This window comes from Nuphar pumila, chromosome 13 (assembly GCF_984573655.1).
Source record: "Nuphar pumila chromosome 13, dmNupPumi1.hap1.1, whole genome shotgun sequence".
NCBI classification, from domain to species: Eukaryota; Viridiplantae; Streptophyta; class Magnoliopsida; order Nymphaeales; family Nymphaeaceae; genus Nuphar; species Nuphar pumila.
In genome coordinates, this window is record NC_143261.1 from 82,045,035 (window position 1) to 82,061,516 (window position 16,482).

Here is a 16,482-nt window from a genome sequence, read left to right on the forward strand (position 1 = left end):
GATCAAACCACGAATCTGAGTATGGTATAACCTTACATGATATTAAAATATCAGCCAAAAAAAGAATCAGATCTCAACAGGATACTGCACAAAAAAAATCTATACAAGACTCATGTATGAAAAGTACCGAACAATGCCCAGGAACCAAAATTTGAGCATGCACAACTCTGAGCATACAGGAAAAATTCTGAATATACGAAAATTCTGGGCATGCAAAAAAAAAGTCTGTCCATATTTTGAACAGAGTCAGACTTATTCAATCACCCAAACTGGTTCGTATTGATCCAACCAAACAAGCAGGGAAAATTTTTCAGGTCTTTACTTTACGATCTAGTCATGCTTAAATAATGATGAAAAAAAAAACAATAAAACATGACAGCACGAAAAAGTTTTGTACCAAGACACCTGATTTAACATAACCAAGAAATAAACATACTTGTTCTTGCTGGGACGTTAGCTACAGAACTTGCACAACAAAATAAAATACCAGGTTTTCTATTTAGACCAAAATATCAATCAAGAACCATCGCAATTCTGGATAGGTTGAGTTCGAGCATCTATGCATATCTGGATCGATAATATGCAGATCCTACCATAAAAATATGAATCTCGTGATACCAAAAATCAAAAGGAAAACAAAATAAATCAATTCAGACATACGTTCAAAAACAGTCTGCAAAACCCCATTTATTTTCCTTTTGCTTCGCATGCAAATGACCGAAAACGCACCTCTTCAAGAAAAACAGAACCTTATATTTCTTAAACCTGTACTTGCATCAATCCATGATAAATTCCCTTGCCTATTGAACCGAGAAAGAGAGAGACCCATACCTTTGCTTGTGGCTTCGTAAAAGAAAAAGAAGTTGGAGAAGAAGGGGAGAACACGTCAGCCAGCAGTAATATCGTGTGTTTTCCTTGTTAAATTTTGAGACTTCATAAAATTTGGCTAAGTGTTTCGTAAAGTCGGTACAAATCCTCGATTTTAGATAGAGTCAGCTGAGTCTGGGCTTGGCCTAGGACCCATTGACAAGACCTAAACGAGTCAATTAAGATTTGGTGAAACTTTTTATTTTTGACCTTTAAAATCGAGCAAAATTCAAGTGAATATCATTAGATGCGTCTCAAAATTCTGAAAAGATTGATATTTTGTTTTTCTGAATTCGGGCTACGGTGGGGCCGAGAATCGCATTTTTGACACGCCTCGATGTGACCGGTTCTGGATTAGATCGGATCTGATCCGAGCAGTTTGACCCAAGTTAATATGGGTCTGGATTCAGTCCAAGACCCATATTAATTAGGATCTAGTCCAGTTTGAGATCCATATGGATATTAGATATAGATTTGGATCTTGGATCTGGACTTAGATCCAAAATCCAAGCCCAATTAATTTAAAGTTTTAAATTCAATATATAAGTTAAATTGAATGAAATTCGAAGTTAAGAAGACTCTTAGAGGGGTGAGATACCCTCTGAAACTTTTTGAAATTTTATTATTTAATAAATAATTAATTAAATATTAAAAATTAATTAATTCCAAAAATTAATTTTTGATACGGCAGAGTTCTACAAATTGAGTTAAAGTAAAATAGTAAAACAAAATAAAATACCAAAAAGATAAAAAAAAAGTAGTTAAAAAGGAAAGAAGAGATTAGATATAGAGTTCTAGTCAAATGGGTGAGAAACTCGAAAAGGAACGTCTAGAAGATCAAACAAAAAATTATAAAAGGGTTTAACTCGCCCCTCTCTCTGGATTTTGTTTTCTAGAGAGAGAGAGAGAGAGAGAAGGAAGAAAGGAGAGAAAAAAGAAAGGAAAGAAGAAGACGAAGAAGGAGAAGGATCTCCTTCCGTTCCGAGCATCCGACGTATTTTTTCTCTCTATTTCTATCTCTGATTGAATGTATGGGTTCCTCTATCGATTTGAACGGGAAGAAATAGCCTAAATTAAGTTTGTGATGTTTTTGGTGATAAAAAAAAGAAAGAAAAGGGAAAAATCTGATTTAGAATACAAGAATATATATATAATGTTAACCCGCCATTTATTTTATTCATGGCATATACTCGATTTTTGAACTTCGTGCTTATAGATGATTCTGTCCATATGGACAGATCTGGACAGGTCAGACACACCATATGTGTGGACATATGGACAGATCTGGATAGATCTGATTGTTCATGAGGACAGATCTGTCCCACTGTTCACGTGGACAAATATGTCTGACCGTACAAGTGGACAGATCTATAGATTTTTGTAGGTGCGCAAATTTGGTCCAGATCTGCCGATTAATTTTTGTGTGTACGCAAGGCGAATCAGACCTGCCGCAGGGAAATATATATATATATATATATATATATATATGGGGGAAACGGCTAGGTTTATATATGACCCATCGAGGTCTGGTTTGGGATCAGATCCGATCTAAACCAGACCTGTCTCAGGTCCCAGTATGTTGATTGACTGTGTTTTAAAATTTTCCATTAAGGCCTGTGCATACGCTGAAATCCTTGGTTGTTAAAAGAAAAGAAAACTTGATTTTCTGTTAAGATGAATAAATATTTTTTTCCAGAACTATCCAAGTCTCATATTAAAGCTATTTGAAGGCTGTCATAATTGCTTTTATATCAAAATTGTATTTGATGTTATTAGTGTTAAAATGTAACATATATAATATATATAATAATATTATTATATTAAATTATTATTATTATTTTTTATTTTCTTTTTGTTTAGAACTAGATATCATATCCTAGTCAAGTCCCAACTAGGACTTGACTAAGGATATAGTCGTTGAACTAAGTCCAACGACTCTTAAGGAGAGCTTAGGGGTGTTCCCCCTTTATTGTAATCAATGTTTTTTAAGCATCTCTTGTGAAGAAATAAATATTTATTATTTTTAGTGTGTTCTTTCATTTTTACCCTTTTATGGGTTGTACTTGAGGTGTCTCCAATAGACACTCTTTTGAAGGTTTCTCGTGCTTTTGTGGAAAACCACCATTTCATTACATGGTATCAGAGCCTTGAAGAACTTTTGATCATGAAGATTCTCGCCTCATTTTCCATGCTCTCTTTGCAAACAGTGTTTTATTTGCTTGTTCGTAACTCAAGGGATTGTTTTAGAGGACTTTGGAGGAAGCTTGGCTACGAAATGTTGTGATTACGCTCATTTTTCTCCTCTCTTATCTTTTTCTCTCTTCTTTTTCTTCTCTTATTTATTCTTTATTTTTCACACCCTTGTAAAAGATGGATGACAATGATAAGATCACCATCATACCCATAAAATTAAATGACACCAATTATGTAATATGGGCTTCAATCATGAAGCACCACATTTTGAAAAAAAGATTGTGGGGTATAGTTGATGGTTCTGATTAGGAACCAAAACAAATCCTAACAAAATTTGAGAATGACAAAGAAGTACTTCTCACGGAAGGAAAGAAGAACAAGGCATTGGCAACCTATGAGAAAAAATGAAAAGAATGGAGAATAGGGAACGCCAAAATTATGTCATGGCTAATTAATAGCGTTGACATCAAAAAATGCTCTAGTCTTGCTAAATTTAAGCATACCGATAAAACTTGGGAATATCTTAAAAATATGTATAACCTCAAAAATATTGCACGTGTGCAATTTACAAGACAAAGTTCAAATGATGACTCAAAAGGAAAAAACTATTAAAGAATATTACAATGAGTTATCCAAAATTTGAGAAGATGGGCTCTTCTTGAGCCAAAATGGTATTGTTCCGAAGATATCAAGCTTCGCCAAAAGCAACTCCATACAAAACATTTTTATCAATTTATAAACAGTTTAAGACCAGAATTTGAGTCGACCAAATCGGCTCTTCTACATCGTGAAAAAGTCCCTTCTATCATTGAAACTATAGAGGAACTAATTGTGGAGGAAAACAGACTTAGGAAGAATACTCCAAAACTGAAGATGACTTTGTTCTAACTGTGTCTAGACTGGGTAACTATATGCGCACTTATATGCCTCCTCACTTTGGTAGACAACGTGGTGATTTTGACAAAAGAAAAGTCCTTTGTCATCATTGTCATAAACCAGGGCACTATAGGCCTCAATGTCCTAAACTAAAGAGAAGAGCCGAAAAGAAGGTTGCATCGATCGAATCAGAATCAAAAGATCAAGATGCACCGGTTTCTATGGCTCAATCAAAGGAAATTCTTCAACCTTTTCTCAAGGGAGTATCCTCCTCAACCGAAGCCTCAACTGGAGCAGTTGTTTCATCATTCTGGTAACTTTCCTTAACTCCTTGATTCGGGTGCCTCTTTTCATATGAACCCAAATGTCAATAGCTTATCCGAATGTCTTAAAAGTAACTCAAGTATGTCAAAAGTTTTCACAGCTAATAGAACCTCTCTTGAAATAGAAGGAATAGAAAACTTTGAAAAACTTCTTAAACCGAAGAAATTTTTATCCCAGAAGTTAGATATATTCCTAAATTGAATTTAAACCTATTATCTGTTTCTCAAATATCTGATTATAGGTGTAATATCTCATTCTCTTCTCATGGTTGTTCGGTATAGGATCACCAGTCAAGAAAGTTGATTGAGAAAGGCCATAGAGGACTCTATTACATGGATTTTTTAGAATTGCCTATGAATGCTTTCTGTTATATTGTTCAGAAACTAGAGTTGGACTTATGGCATAAAAGACTTGGTCATCCTCATATGTCTAAAATCCAACATTTTCAAGGTTTAGAAAAATTTTGTAATTCTGAAAATTTTACTTGTAAAGAGTGTATCGTTGGCAAAATAAAAAGATTACCATTTCATGATAGAACTTTTGTTTCCTCTAGTCCACTTGAATTAATACATTCGGATGTTTGGGATCTTGCACCAGTTATTTCAAAAAGTAGATATGCATATTATGTAATTCTTGTTGATGACTATTCTAGGCATACTTGGATTTACTTAAGTACAAATCTGAGGTTTTTTCACATTTTTAAACATTTCATAAAATGGTTAAAAATAAATTACAAAATGATATTTGTATTTTTCGCACTGACTCAGGGGGAGAATTTATGTCCAAAGAATTGAAAGACTATCTCAACTTACATGGCATTACACACCAAAGATCTTGTCCACACACATCACAACAAAATGGCTTGACCGAATATAAACATCAACACATCATAAAAACTACTAGGACCTTACTAAATAGCAAATCAAGTTCCAAAAGATTTTTGGGAGAAAGCTGCCCTACCTGCTACCTATCTTATTAATCGAATGTCATCTTCTTTGAAAAACATAACTCCAACTGAAAAACTTGTCAACTTATCTCCTGATTATTCTAGATTAAGAGTCTTTGGATGCAAGTGTTTTGTTTTCACCAACAAGAATGACAAACTCTCTTCCCGTGTGATTCATTGTGCCTTCTTAAGATATGTCAAAAATAAAAAAGGCTACAGGTGTTTTGATTTCTAACAACAACAACAACAACTATGTCTTCATCCCAAAACAATTGGGGTCGGCGATATGAACCAAAAAAGAAAATCATTCTGGGTCTTCCACATGAATCCTTCTCCTCCAATCATTTCTATCCAATGTCATGTCCTCGGTGAGGTTCAAAGCATTCATATCCTTTCCTATCATCTCCATCCAAGTCTTCCTAGGCCTACCTCGACCTCTTTTAACTAATATATTTTCCCATTTCTCCATCCTTCTAACTGGAGCATCATTAGGCCTTCGTCGAATATGTCCAAACCACCGCAAATGATTCTCTCTCATCTTATTTTCAATGGGTGCAACGCCTACCTTCTTACGTATCCCCTCGTTACGAATCTTATCTTTTATTGTATTTCCACACATCCATCTAAGCATACGCATCTCAGCTACACTCATTTTTTGAATATGATGTCTCTTGGCAGCCCAACATTCTGTACCATATAGCAAAGCGGGCCTAATAGTCGTCCTATAAAACTTTCCCTTCAACCGCAATGGCATTTTACGATCGCACAACACTCCAGGTGTTTTGATTTCCAAAATAAAAAAATATATTTATTAAGAAATGTATCTTTCCTAGAGAAAAAAAAAATTTGAATTCGAAAAACCCAAGGAAGTCACTGAATATTCCTTTTTAATATATTTGACTTCAAAATCCAATGAATGGGATCTTGAATGTGACTTTGACAATTATCAAAGTCCTATTGTTGTTGAACATAATGATGATAATGAAGAGCAAACCCATAGGAATATTAGTCTACAATATTCAAGATGTAGATGATCAAATCTTCCATATGCATTAGAAAAATATTCCGAAGTACCAACCAGAAGGTCATCTAGAATTTCTAGACCTCCTAAAAATTTTGCGTCATACAAATCCTTTTCACCCACATACAGGGCAGTTATTGCATTAATACAATCATACGTGAAACCGTCATCTTAAAATCAAACCAAAAAACATATAGAACGGGTAGAAGCCATAAAAACAAAATTGGATGTATTAGAAAAGGCTAACACTTGGATCATTCAAAAATTTCCTCAAGGTAAGAAACCTAAAGTTGTCGATGGGTCTACAAAGTCAAAACCAAGATTGATGGAACTCTTGAAAAGTATAAAGTCCGCTTAGTGGACAAAGGGTATGCCCAAGAATACGACATCAATTATGCAGAAACTTTTGCCCCTGTTGCTCGTATGACCACGGTCAAAACTTTAATAGCTTTGGCTTCCATTAAAAAATGGCTCATATTTCAGATGGACGTCAAAAATGTTTTCTCAATGAAAATCTAATTGAAGAAGTATACATGGAAGCTTCACCAGGTATTAGTATCCCTAAGGGTAAAGTTCTTCGTTTAGAAAAAACACTTTATAGTCTTAAACAGGTACGAAAAGCTTGGTATGACAGATTTAGTCGTATTATGACTGATATTGGTTTTCAATCTTGTTTGACTGACACTGCTTTGTTTATTAAGAATTCTAATGCGGGCATTATTCTTCTCCTTTTCTATGTGGACGATATGATCATCACCGGAGGCGAAAAACAGGGAGTTGCAAAGATCAAAACTCTTCTTAAAACTCATTTTGAAATTGCTCACTTAGGTTTATTAAGATACTCTTTAGGAATTGAAGTTGCTTATTCCGCTCGTGGGTATTTAATATTTCCGTCTAAATTTGCCTTTGATATTATTTTCAGGTCTGAAATTACAGATAACAAGAAAGTAGACACTCTAGAAGTTATCAACATCAAAATGAGGATTGATGATAGAGAACCACTTGATGATCCCACTCCTTACAAACAACTTATCGAAGCACTTTTCTATCTCTCCATTACTAGGCCAGATATAGCACACTCTGTACACATAGTTAGTCAATTTCAACATGCTCCCACCTTTGTTTACATGGGAGCAGTCCTGCGTATTATTAAATACATAAAGTCCTCTCTTTCACAAAGACTCTTATATGCTTCATCGTTTTTAGATTTAATTGCCTATATTGATGCAGACTGGGGAGGTGGTGCCAATAATAGACACTCAATCACTGGTTTTTGTGTTTTCTTAAGTGACTCGTTAATTTCGTTGAGATGCAAAAAGCAGCAGAAGGTCTCTCTCTCCTCCACCGAAACTGAATATAGAGTCATGGCCACCACAACAATAAAAGTAGTTTGGCTCAGACGTATGCTAGCTGACATGGGAGTTGAAGCAATACAAGCTTCAAGAATGTACTGTGACAACAAGAGTGTGATCTATATTACCAGCAATTGGATATTTCATGAACGCACCAAACATATTGAGATGAACTATCACTACGTCAGAGAGGAATATCTACATAGAACCATTAATCTGCCTCATGTTACATCAGAATACCAATTAGTAGACTTCTTCACCAAACCTCTTGCTGCTCCCAGATTTTCCTTTCTCTTAAACAAACTTTCGCTCATTGTACCATAAGTTTGAGGGGGAGTGTTAAAATGTAATATATACAACAACAACAACAACGCCTTCATCCCAAAACAATTGGGGTCAGCGATATGAACCAAAAAGAAATTCATTTTGGGTCTTCCACATGAATCATTTTCCTCCAATCATTTCTATCCAATGCCATGTCCTCGGTGAGGTTCAAAGCATTCATATCCTTTCCTATCATCTCCATCCAAGTCTTCCTAGGCCTACCCCGACCTCTTTTAACTAATATATTTTCCCATTTCTCCAACCTTCTAACTGGAGCATCATTAGGCCTTCGCCGAATATGTCCAAACCACCGTAAACGATTCTCTCTCATCTTATTTTCAATGGGTGCAACGCCTACCTTCTTACGTATCTCCTCGTTCCGAATCTTATCTTTTATTGTATTTCCACACATTCATCTAAGCATCCGCATCTCAGCTAAACTCATTTTTTGAATATGATGTCTCTTGGAAGCCCAACATTCCGTACCATATAGTAAAGCGGGTCTAATAGTCGTCCTATAAAACTTTCCCTTCAACCGCAATGGCATTTTACGATCGCACAGCACTCAAGTTGCACTTTTCCATTTCATCCACCCAACCTTTATCCTATGATTTACATCTCCATCAATTTCTCCATACTTTTGAATGATAGATCCCAAATATTTGAAATAATCATTCACCGGTATTTCTTGCTCACCAAGCTTCACTACACTCCCATCACTACTTCGTTGCTTACTAAACCGACATTCCATATATTCAGTCTTACTCTTACTCAACTTAAAACCTCTAGCTTCCAATGTCTGTCTCCATAATTCTAACTTAGCATTAACCCCAGCTCTAGACTCATCAATCAAAACAATATCATCAGCAAACAACATACACCACGGTACATTTTCTTGAATTGATCTCGTAAGCTCATCCATCACTATCGCAAATAGGAAAGGGCTTCAAGCAGATCCTTGATGTAACCCAACCATTATCGAAAAATTGGTTGTCACCCCTCCACAAGTGCGGACATTGGTTACTACTCCTTCATACATATCTTTAATTATACTAATGTACTTGAGAGAAACACCTTTCTTCATCATAGTCCACCAGAGAACGTCCCTAGGTACTCTATCGTATGCCTTCTCTAAATCAATAAAAACCATATGCAAATCTTTGTTCCTCTCTCTATATCTTTCAATAAGTTGTCTAAGAAGATGTATAGCTTCCATAGTTGATCTTCCAGGCATAAAACCAAATTGATTCTCCGATATCATGACAACCTTCCTCAACCTAGACTCAATCACCCTCTCCCAAAGTTTCATAGTATGACTCATGAGTTTTAATATATAATATATATAATAATATTATTATTATAGATATTTTTATTTTTATTTTTATTTTTATTTTTATTTTTATTTTTATTGTATCTTTATTTTACTTTATTTTCCCTTTTCTGTATTTTTTTTATCTAGTTCATTTAGAACAAGATATCATATCCTAGTCAAGTCCCAACTAGGACTTGACTAAGGATATATATAGTCGTTGGACTAGGTCCAACGACTCTTAAGGAGAGCTCCAGAAGAGCTCTTCTTCACCACTCTCCCACTTATATAAATAAGGGTGTTCCCCCTCCATTATAATCAATGCTTTTTAAGCATCGCTTGTAAAGAAATAAATATTTATTATTTTTAGTGTGTTCTTTCATTTTTACCCTTTTATGGGTTATGATCATGCATAATTTCTGCATTTTAGATACATATTTTTATGCATGACCTGTCGAAAAAATGAATTAAGAACCCATTCTTGTCAACGTTTTTCGAGAAACTGCTTTAAAATCGAAAATAAAGAAAAAAATGCCAATTTCAACCTTCCCTGCGTGTTTTACAGTATTTTAATTAGTTTAGGATTGAGAGTTTCTGAAAATTAGTTTTTAGCAAGGTAGTTTTTGAAATTTTTAGAAAATTAAATGTAGTTTTTAAAAATTTGTGTTTTAACCTAGATTTTTAGTATAAATAGTACTTTTTGAGAAGAGGGGGGTGTCTTCCATTTGGAAAAAACGCAGGTGCTCTTTTCTCCCTCTCCTCTTCGTTCTTCCCTCTTGAGCTTCGTTCAATCACCGATTCTCCCTCTCTTCTTCCCTTCTTCAATCTTTATTTTGTCGATCTTCTAATCTATGCTATCGTCGGTGCTTCTTACCTCGTTGTCAGAGTACGCGTTCAGCCACGGGAGCGACTGATTCTTCTTCTCAACTCCCCCGTCGGAAGCGAACTGTGAGGTACGTTTCTTCTCCCTCGTCTCTTTATATATTTAGTTTTTTTTTAGTTTCATCAAGTGCATCATCGTGCATTTTATCATTGCATACAGCATACTCAATTTTATGCCTTTTTTGTTGCATATAGGATAACTTAGAATTTATTTCCGCGTAATATAGTTAGTCGTCAATGCTTTTAATTCGTTGTTCATTTTTTTTACACGGTCCAGCAGTTCGTTCATGTTAGATGGTGCGAGTTTTGCATATCAATGAATAACAAGGAACAACGATATTCTTGGTGAACCACGTATTTCTTTTCTTTACTCTTTGGTATCATGTTCTGCAGATCACGCATTTGTGTGTGATTTGCGGCAGTTTTGTGAGTAAAGGACAAGATCGGGTCTTGATCTAAAGATTCCGATCAGCGCTGTAGATTCCAGTTTGCAAGACTCTGCCCAATTCAGTTTTTTTATTAATTGTTTTTATGCTGGATACATATAGATTTTTAGCATGCGTTATCTGATCATGTAATACCGCAATTTGCACGTGAACAGTCCATGATTATTGACGTCAATCACGCACCACGCTAATAAAAGTATGTGTTCTCTTTGCAGCACGTGTGCACTGATTAAATAGTTCAGCATAGTTTTTTTAATATGTTTCAATGGTTTTAATATTCTGTTTGTTAATGAGTATTTGACTCGGTAGATAGTAATGTTCTGAGATTTTTTTTTCTTGTAAGCAATAGTTTTTACTTTCGTTAGGCAATAGTTCTTATTAGAGTCAGTTTGATTAGGTTTGTTTTAAGTTTTCTTTGAAATCAGCTAGGTTGCTGTTACATTTTTTTATAGTGCCCAATTAATTCAATAGTTGTTGCATTAGTTAGTTGTCAAGTGTTAACATTTTTAACATAGTTTACCTAGGTCGTGATTCAATGTTCTCCTTTACTTAGTTTATGTTGGATCTTTTTCCGTTAATTAGTTCATAGTCTAGTTCACGATTTCCTTTATTGTTTTTTTTTGTTTATGTAGTTAATGTAATAAGTTAGCATTAGTTTATTTGATAACATTAATTAAAGGTTTAATTAGTTAGATTAGAATATTTTGTTTAGTTAAACATTTTTTTATGGTAGCTAGTTAGTTTGCTTCCAGTTGTTTCATAGTTAGTTTATTAAATAGTTTGTTACAATTTTTCTTTAGTTTGTTACAAGTTTGTTAGAGTTAGTTTTATTTCTTTTTCTTGTTAAAACTAACATTAGTTTTAGGGATAATTCCTTGTTTTGTTTTGTTTTTGTCGTTTTGTGTTTTGCAGGGAACGATTGTGTGTGCGATAAGCCCTCAAAAGTGCCCTCGAAGAGCCTTCAGAGGCCCCTAAAAGGTCTCCTAAAGGCCTCTAAGAGAACCCTTAAGAAGGCCCTTCAGAAGATGTGTGAGGAATGTAAGCAATGAATGCAAGACATCTAAACGTCAAATACCAATAGCTCTTGGATTCAAGCGAAGCAATGCATATCAAGGGACTAGAGCTCAAGCAACAGGAGACCCTTTTCTTTATTCTCTTTCTTTTCTTTTAGTTTTAGGTTTATTTATTTTTGAGCCCTTTTGCATAGGGTAAGTCATTGTAATTAGTTAATTATTTTTATTTTAAGGCAATAAAGATTGTATTTCTGTGGAATACAAAGTTTTTCATCCTGTTCCCTGAGTTTGACCCGGATCTCACATTAGTGTGAGCCGATTTTTATTATTTGGTGTCTGGCTTTCACAAAACGTTTTTATCAAAAATATATCTTTAAAAATCTATTTCATAAAACTTACACCAGGTTGCGCTTGAGGTGTCTCCAATAGACACTCATTTGAAGGTTTCTGGTGCTTTTGTGGAAGACCACCATTTCATTACAATTAGGTTGGTCAAAATTGTATTTAATATTGTCTTATGAATTGCTGAAATTCTGATTTGTTTAAGAAACTGTCTATGTGAATCTATCTCCAAAACCGAGGTTGTGAGATCAAATCTTGACTTGGCTGTTACACTTACTTGTGTTAAGCCTGTCTAGAAGTTTCTATACTAGTAATCAGCTGGTTATGCAGGGAAAGGAAATAAACAAAAATCTGGTTAGGCCCATTAGTGCCGATTTGATAAAAATTAATGTCTTATTGCCTAGGTACATAAACTGATCCTTGTATGGATTATGAACAGGTTGTTGCTATGATATGGTCGACATCAAGTTGTTTCATGATGCCATATGGGTTGGCGTCAAACCAGCCCGAAAATCAGGATTGTCGATCTATGTTACCACTATGCTGGAATATTTTTTCTTTATGTCGTCATGGTTTGGCTGAATACCGAATTGGTTTTAAATGTTGTCGTATGATCTGTTATAATTATGTTAAGTGTGTTATATGTATGAGTTATGTGGGTTGTTGTAGGGCAGGGTAGTGCTGCACATTTTTGTGCAAGATTATCCGTTGTCCACTGCCTCTGGTTGCATGTTTCTGCATGAAAAACATGCTGCCAACGGCATGCTAATGTTGCCCTGTGTATGGTGACAACATAGCTATAGCTCGGTGGTCATCTTTTGTAATTCGAGCATGCCCGAATTGACAGAAGTGTTTATTGGTTATGTATACTCATGCAAATGAATATTAAGTTGACATAGATGTGCATATCATAAACACGAATTTCTAAAGTTATTTTGATGTTGTGTTAACATGATCATGGGCACGTTTGGATGTTATGCATGAAATGAATCATGAAAGCAAAAATGAATGTTGTAAGCAAGTGTTCATATGCATATACGATTTGTTTTATATGTACATTCTTATTGTGTGTGAATGAATGTACATTGTGGACATGTTTCAATAGTTGTGTTTCTGCATATTCACTAAGAATTTTGCTTAAGATGAATCGGTGGTCAGATGTGAACAACTGCAGGTCATGTGGGCCAGGAGCATATGTGGCTCCAAAATTAGTATTTATGCATTGCAAAATTCACTTTTGAAATTATTGGTTTTCTAATTTAATTGCACTGTTAAATTTGTAATGGGCAAGGTCCCGTGTTGAGTTTTGTATGTTGATTTGCAAAACAGCTCCTGTGTAAAGAATTTGACTTTTGTTAAAAAGATAAAAAAGATAAATAGTGTAATTAATATTTTTTCTTCCTGGATGTCCCTTCCACAGTGTGAGAATCCTGAATGGCGGTTTTGAAAAAACTGTACCGATACTAAAACTCTGTGTGCATTTGTGCCCCTGAACCCGATGTGGTGGTTCACTTCTCGGACACAGTTTTAGAGAGTTTTCAACCACTTTGTCGGGGGGGAAGGGTGTTGTAGACAACGTTGTTATTATTGGTATATCAAGAAAGTAACATTAGTGGATATTAATTTCCCTGATGCCCCGATATTAGATGTTGATTTCTAATATTCCGATGGATGGTGCTGATTTCTGATATCAGTCGAAGAACAAGTGTGGAACCCAGTAATAAAATACAAATTGTGTGTTAAGCTATAACAGGGAACCTAACTTGAACTTCGAAAACTGTTGTGCCTCATTTTGAGTATTTGCGGGTTTAATGAAAAGTGTAACTAAACTTGTATCATTTAATAGGGATATGTATGCAAAAAAGAACTCTGATAATAATTTAATAAGGTATTCAAACATGTGCATTTAATCATGCTTATTTACTGTTCTGCATTAGTTCATGCATTCTTACTTATTCTGTTTCATAGGAGTTATTGTTATTGCATGAGAATTGCATTTAAACGCTTGAATGATAACTGGATTATGAGATTGTTACAGTTGTGTTCCTCTAAAAACTTGCATGAATTTGATTTATGTTTTTTCTTGCCTATTTGGATTTTTAGAGGAATTCGTACAAAGAATTTTTATTCTTACCCAGTACTCCCTATGTTTTTCACAGGACCTTGAGCTCAGTGATGAGTACGACTGCCACAGGGAGCCTACAAGACTGTATGACTTATGTTATTCTTGGTCAGTGTGGCACTATGATTTTACACTTTAATTCAATTATGTTATGAGATTTTGATTTTTTATTAATAAAGTTAGTTATTTTGATTTGATGGTTCAATATAGAGATCCCTTGTGGTTTGGAAGTTGTTAAGTTTGTGAAGCACCGGATCCTTGGGTTTTGGTTTTCGCAATTGTTTAAATATATATATATATATATATATATATATATCCACTTTTCAATATGGATGAGTTGGGGTCGTTACACCTGCAATCTCTCTCTCTCTCTACTTGGTTCAGCCTCCTCCCTTTTTTCTCTCAAAACAGATATTGAGGAGGGCTGGTACGAGTTATTTAAAGCAAAAGGGTCTCCTCTTAGAAAGGGACGTCCCTACCTAAAATATACTCTTTTATTTTCAAAGGGAAATAAAAGTCCTTCCACTATGAAACTCTTAAATATATACATCTTATTAAAAAAAATTAAAGACTTATCCATCCAACTACAAATGGATCTTGGATCTTGACCCAAAGGGTCCAAGATCCATATTCAGATCCATCTAACATCATATGGATCTTGGATCTCAGCCCAAAGGGTTGAAGATCTAATATTAGGATCCATATCACGCCAGTCACATATATATTATATACCTTAAATCGATTTAAATAATAAAAATGCATTTATTTAATAAAAAATACATTTATTAAACTTTAAAATTAGGCAAAATTTGTGAGATATTACAACCGCATAGAATCCAATTGGTATACGCTGATCCTGATCGAAATAGATCTTGGTCAACTTGGGTAGGGACATGTGCATGGGAGAGATCCAGCTTTTGATAGGATCTCAACATCCAAGACTTTCACAACCAACTAATGATTTAATAGAACGATTGGTTGAGTACTTAAATCTTTCTTCACATCCTTAGTCCTGTTTGATTGGTGGAAAAAAAAAGATCGTGCATTTGGTGATTTTACATAGGGTTTTAAGGGATGAACATGGGCCTATAGATAAGAAATTAATAAGAAAAGGAAAATGGAGCATGTGAGAAACAAGTTGCCTAGGTTAGGAGAGGTATTCAATCTAACTGTCTTGGCTGGTGTGCTTCCTCTCCTTGCTATAATATTGAAAGTTGAAACCTTTGTCGTGCTGTGATCTTAGCTACCAGTCTTCAAGGTATGCCTCGGAAGGGAATATGCAAATCAAATCTTCTAAAAATTAAAGGGGCCCTTGATGAAATCTAAGGGCCACTTAGAGAATCATCAATGCTCGATATAATTGAAGAGGTGCTTTTGTTCTGCATGGGAATTGGGAACCACACCCATCTCAACATCTTTTTGTTGATTTTGATTGTGCAATCAATTTTCTTTTCCTTCTTTCCAATTTCTCCTTATTGTCTTTTGATTATTAATTAGTTTTTGCTTTTAGTTTGTTGGTTAAGTACAATTATGATCTACTTGTTTGTGATCATTTTACATTTTTTTATGTTTTGGACTTGGTAAGATTGAAATATCATAATGTGTTAAACTTTTTTATTTATTTTTATTGATACCATTGTTTCTTAATAATCATTATGAAAAACTACACCCTTTTCCAATTAAACATTGAAAATATGTTGCAATTTCATACTTTCTCATTTTTTTTTGACTACTGTTTGTGAAGCATATGTTTTTTACGCTTCTAGGCATCTGCTCTCTTTGAGGGGCCTAATGCTTCGCCTCGCTTTTTATCTTTTCAGAACACTGATTCTTACCACTATAAGATGATAAACTTGTAAAAGCAAGAAAGAAGAATGCTAGTTCCCATTGTAGATGATCACAGGATATGTGGTCAATATGAACTACTCATGCTGCATGTTTCAATCACATATGCTAGATATTATCATTTAGTACGGTGCTAGGAAATTGGAAAATTTCAATATAAACAATAATGAAAAATGTTGAAGAGGAATGTTTCCCACCTAGAACGTTTGGCCATGCCCTCATAACCAGATAAACTTTCTTCTAGGCTGCCTTGTATTTTTTGCCCCTGCGATTGTGATGTGTCCTGGCCACCAATTTCAAACAAAAAATAAGATTTCACAAAAATTTCATCAATGAGGTTTTGACTATTAAATCAGGAAATAATTGGCTAGTTGTAAGTACATTTTTCAAACGAAGTGGAGGGTTCCACAAGACAAAGAGCTTTGGACCAGAAGGGCTTCCATCATTCTGAACCAGCTTTAAAGATCCAAGGCTTGTAAGCTCCTTAGGCACTCATAAAAAAATAAATTAACGCATAAAACTAGGACTTCTTACAATACGAATCCATGTGGGTAAACCCATTTGTATGAAACACGAAAAAAAATGATCCAATCTTTCTTGGATAAATCACAGTAATTTAC

The 16,482-nt window shown here is 34.7% G+C and overlaps 1 protein-coding gene across 7 annotated transcripts in view; it reads right to left on the reverse strand.

Moving 5' to 3' along the window:
• Nucleotides 1-16,482, reverse strand: part of LOC149818886 (UBQ, helicase-c and DEAD-like helicase domain-containing protein) — a 257,306-nt gene that overhangs the window by 183,062 nt on the left and 57,762 nt on the right. For 5 of the 7 annotated variants that reach the window (XR_016427405.1, XM_089985761.1, XM_089985758.1 and 2 more), the window contains 2 exons: nt 16,244-16,345; nt 16,060-16,145 (listed from right to left, as the gene is read on the reverse strand). Coding sequence is in view for 6 of the 7 variants with exons in the window: in XM_089985761.1 (XP_089841887.1) it covers nt 16,060-16,145; nt 16,244-16,345 (188 nt within the window). In the remaining variant the exon portion in view is untranslated. The remainder of the gene's footprint in view (nt 1-16,059; nt 16,146-16,243; nt 16,346-16,482) is intronic. The other 2 variants (XM_089985760.1, XM_089985759.1) reach the window with 2 other exon arrangements.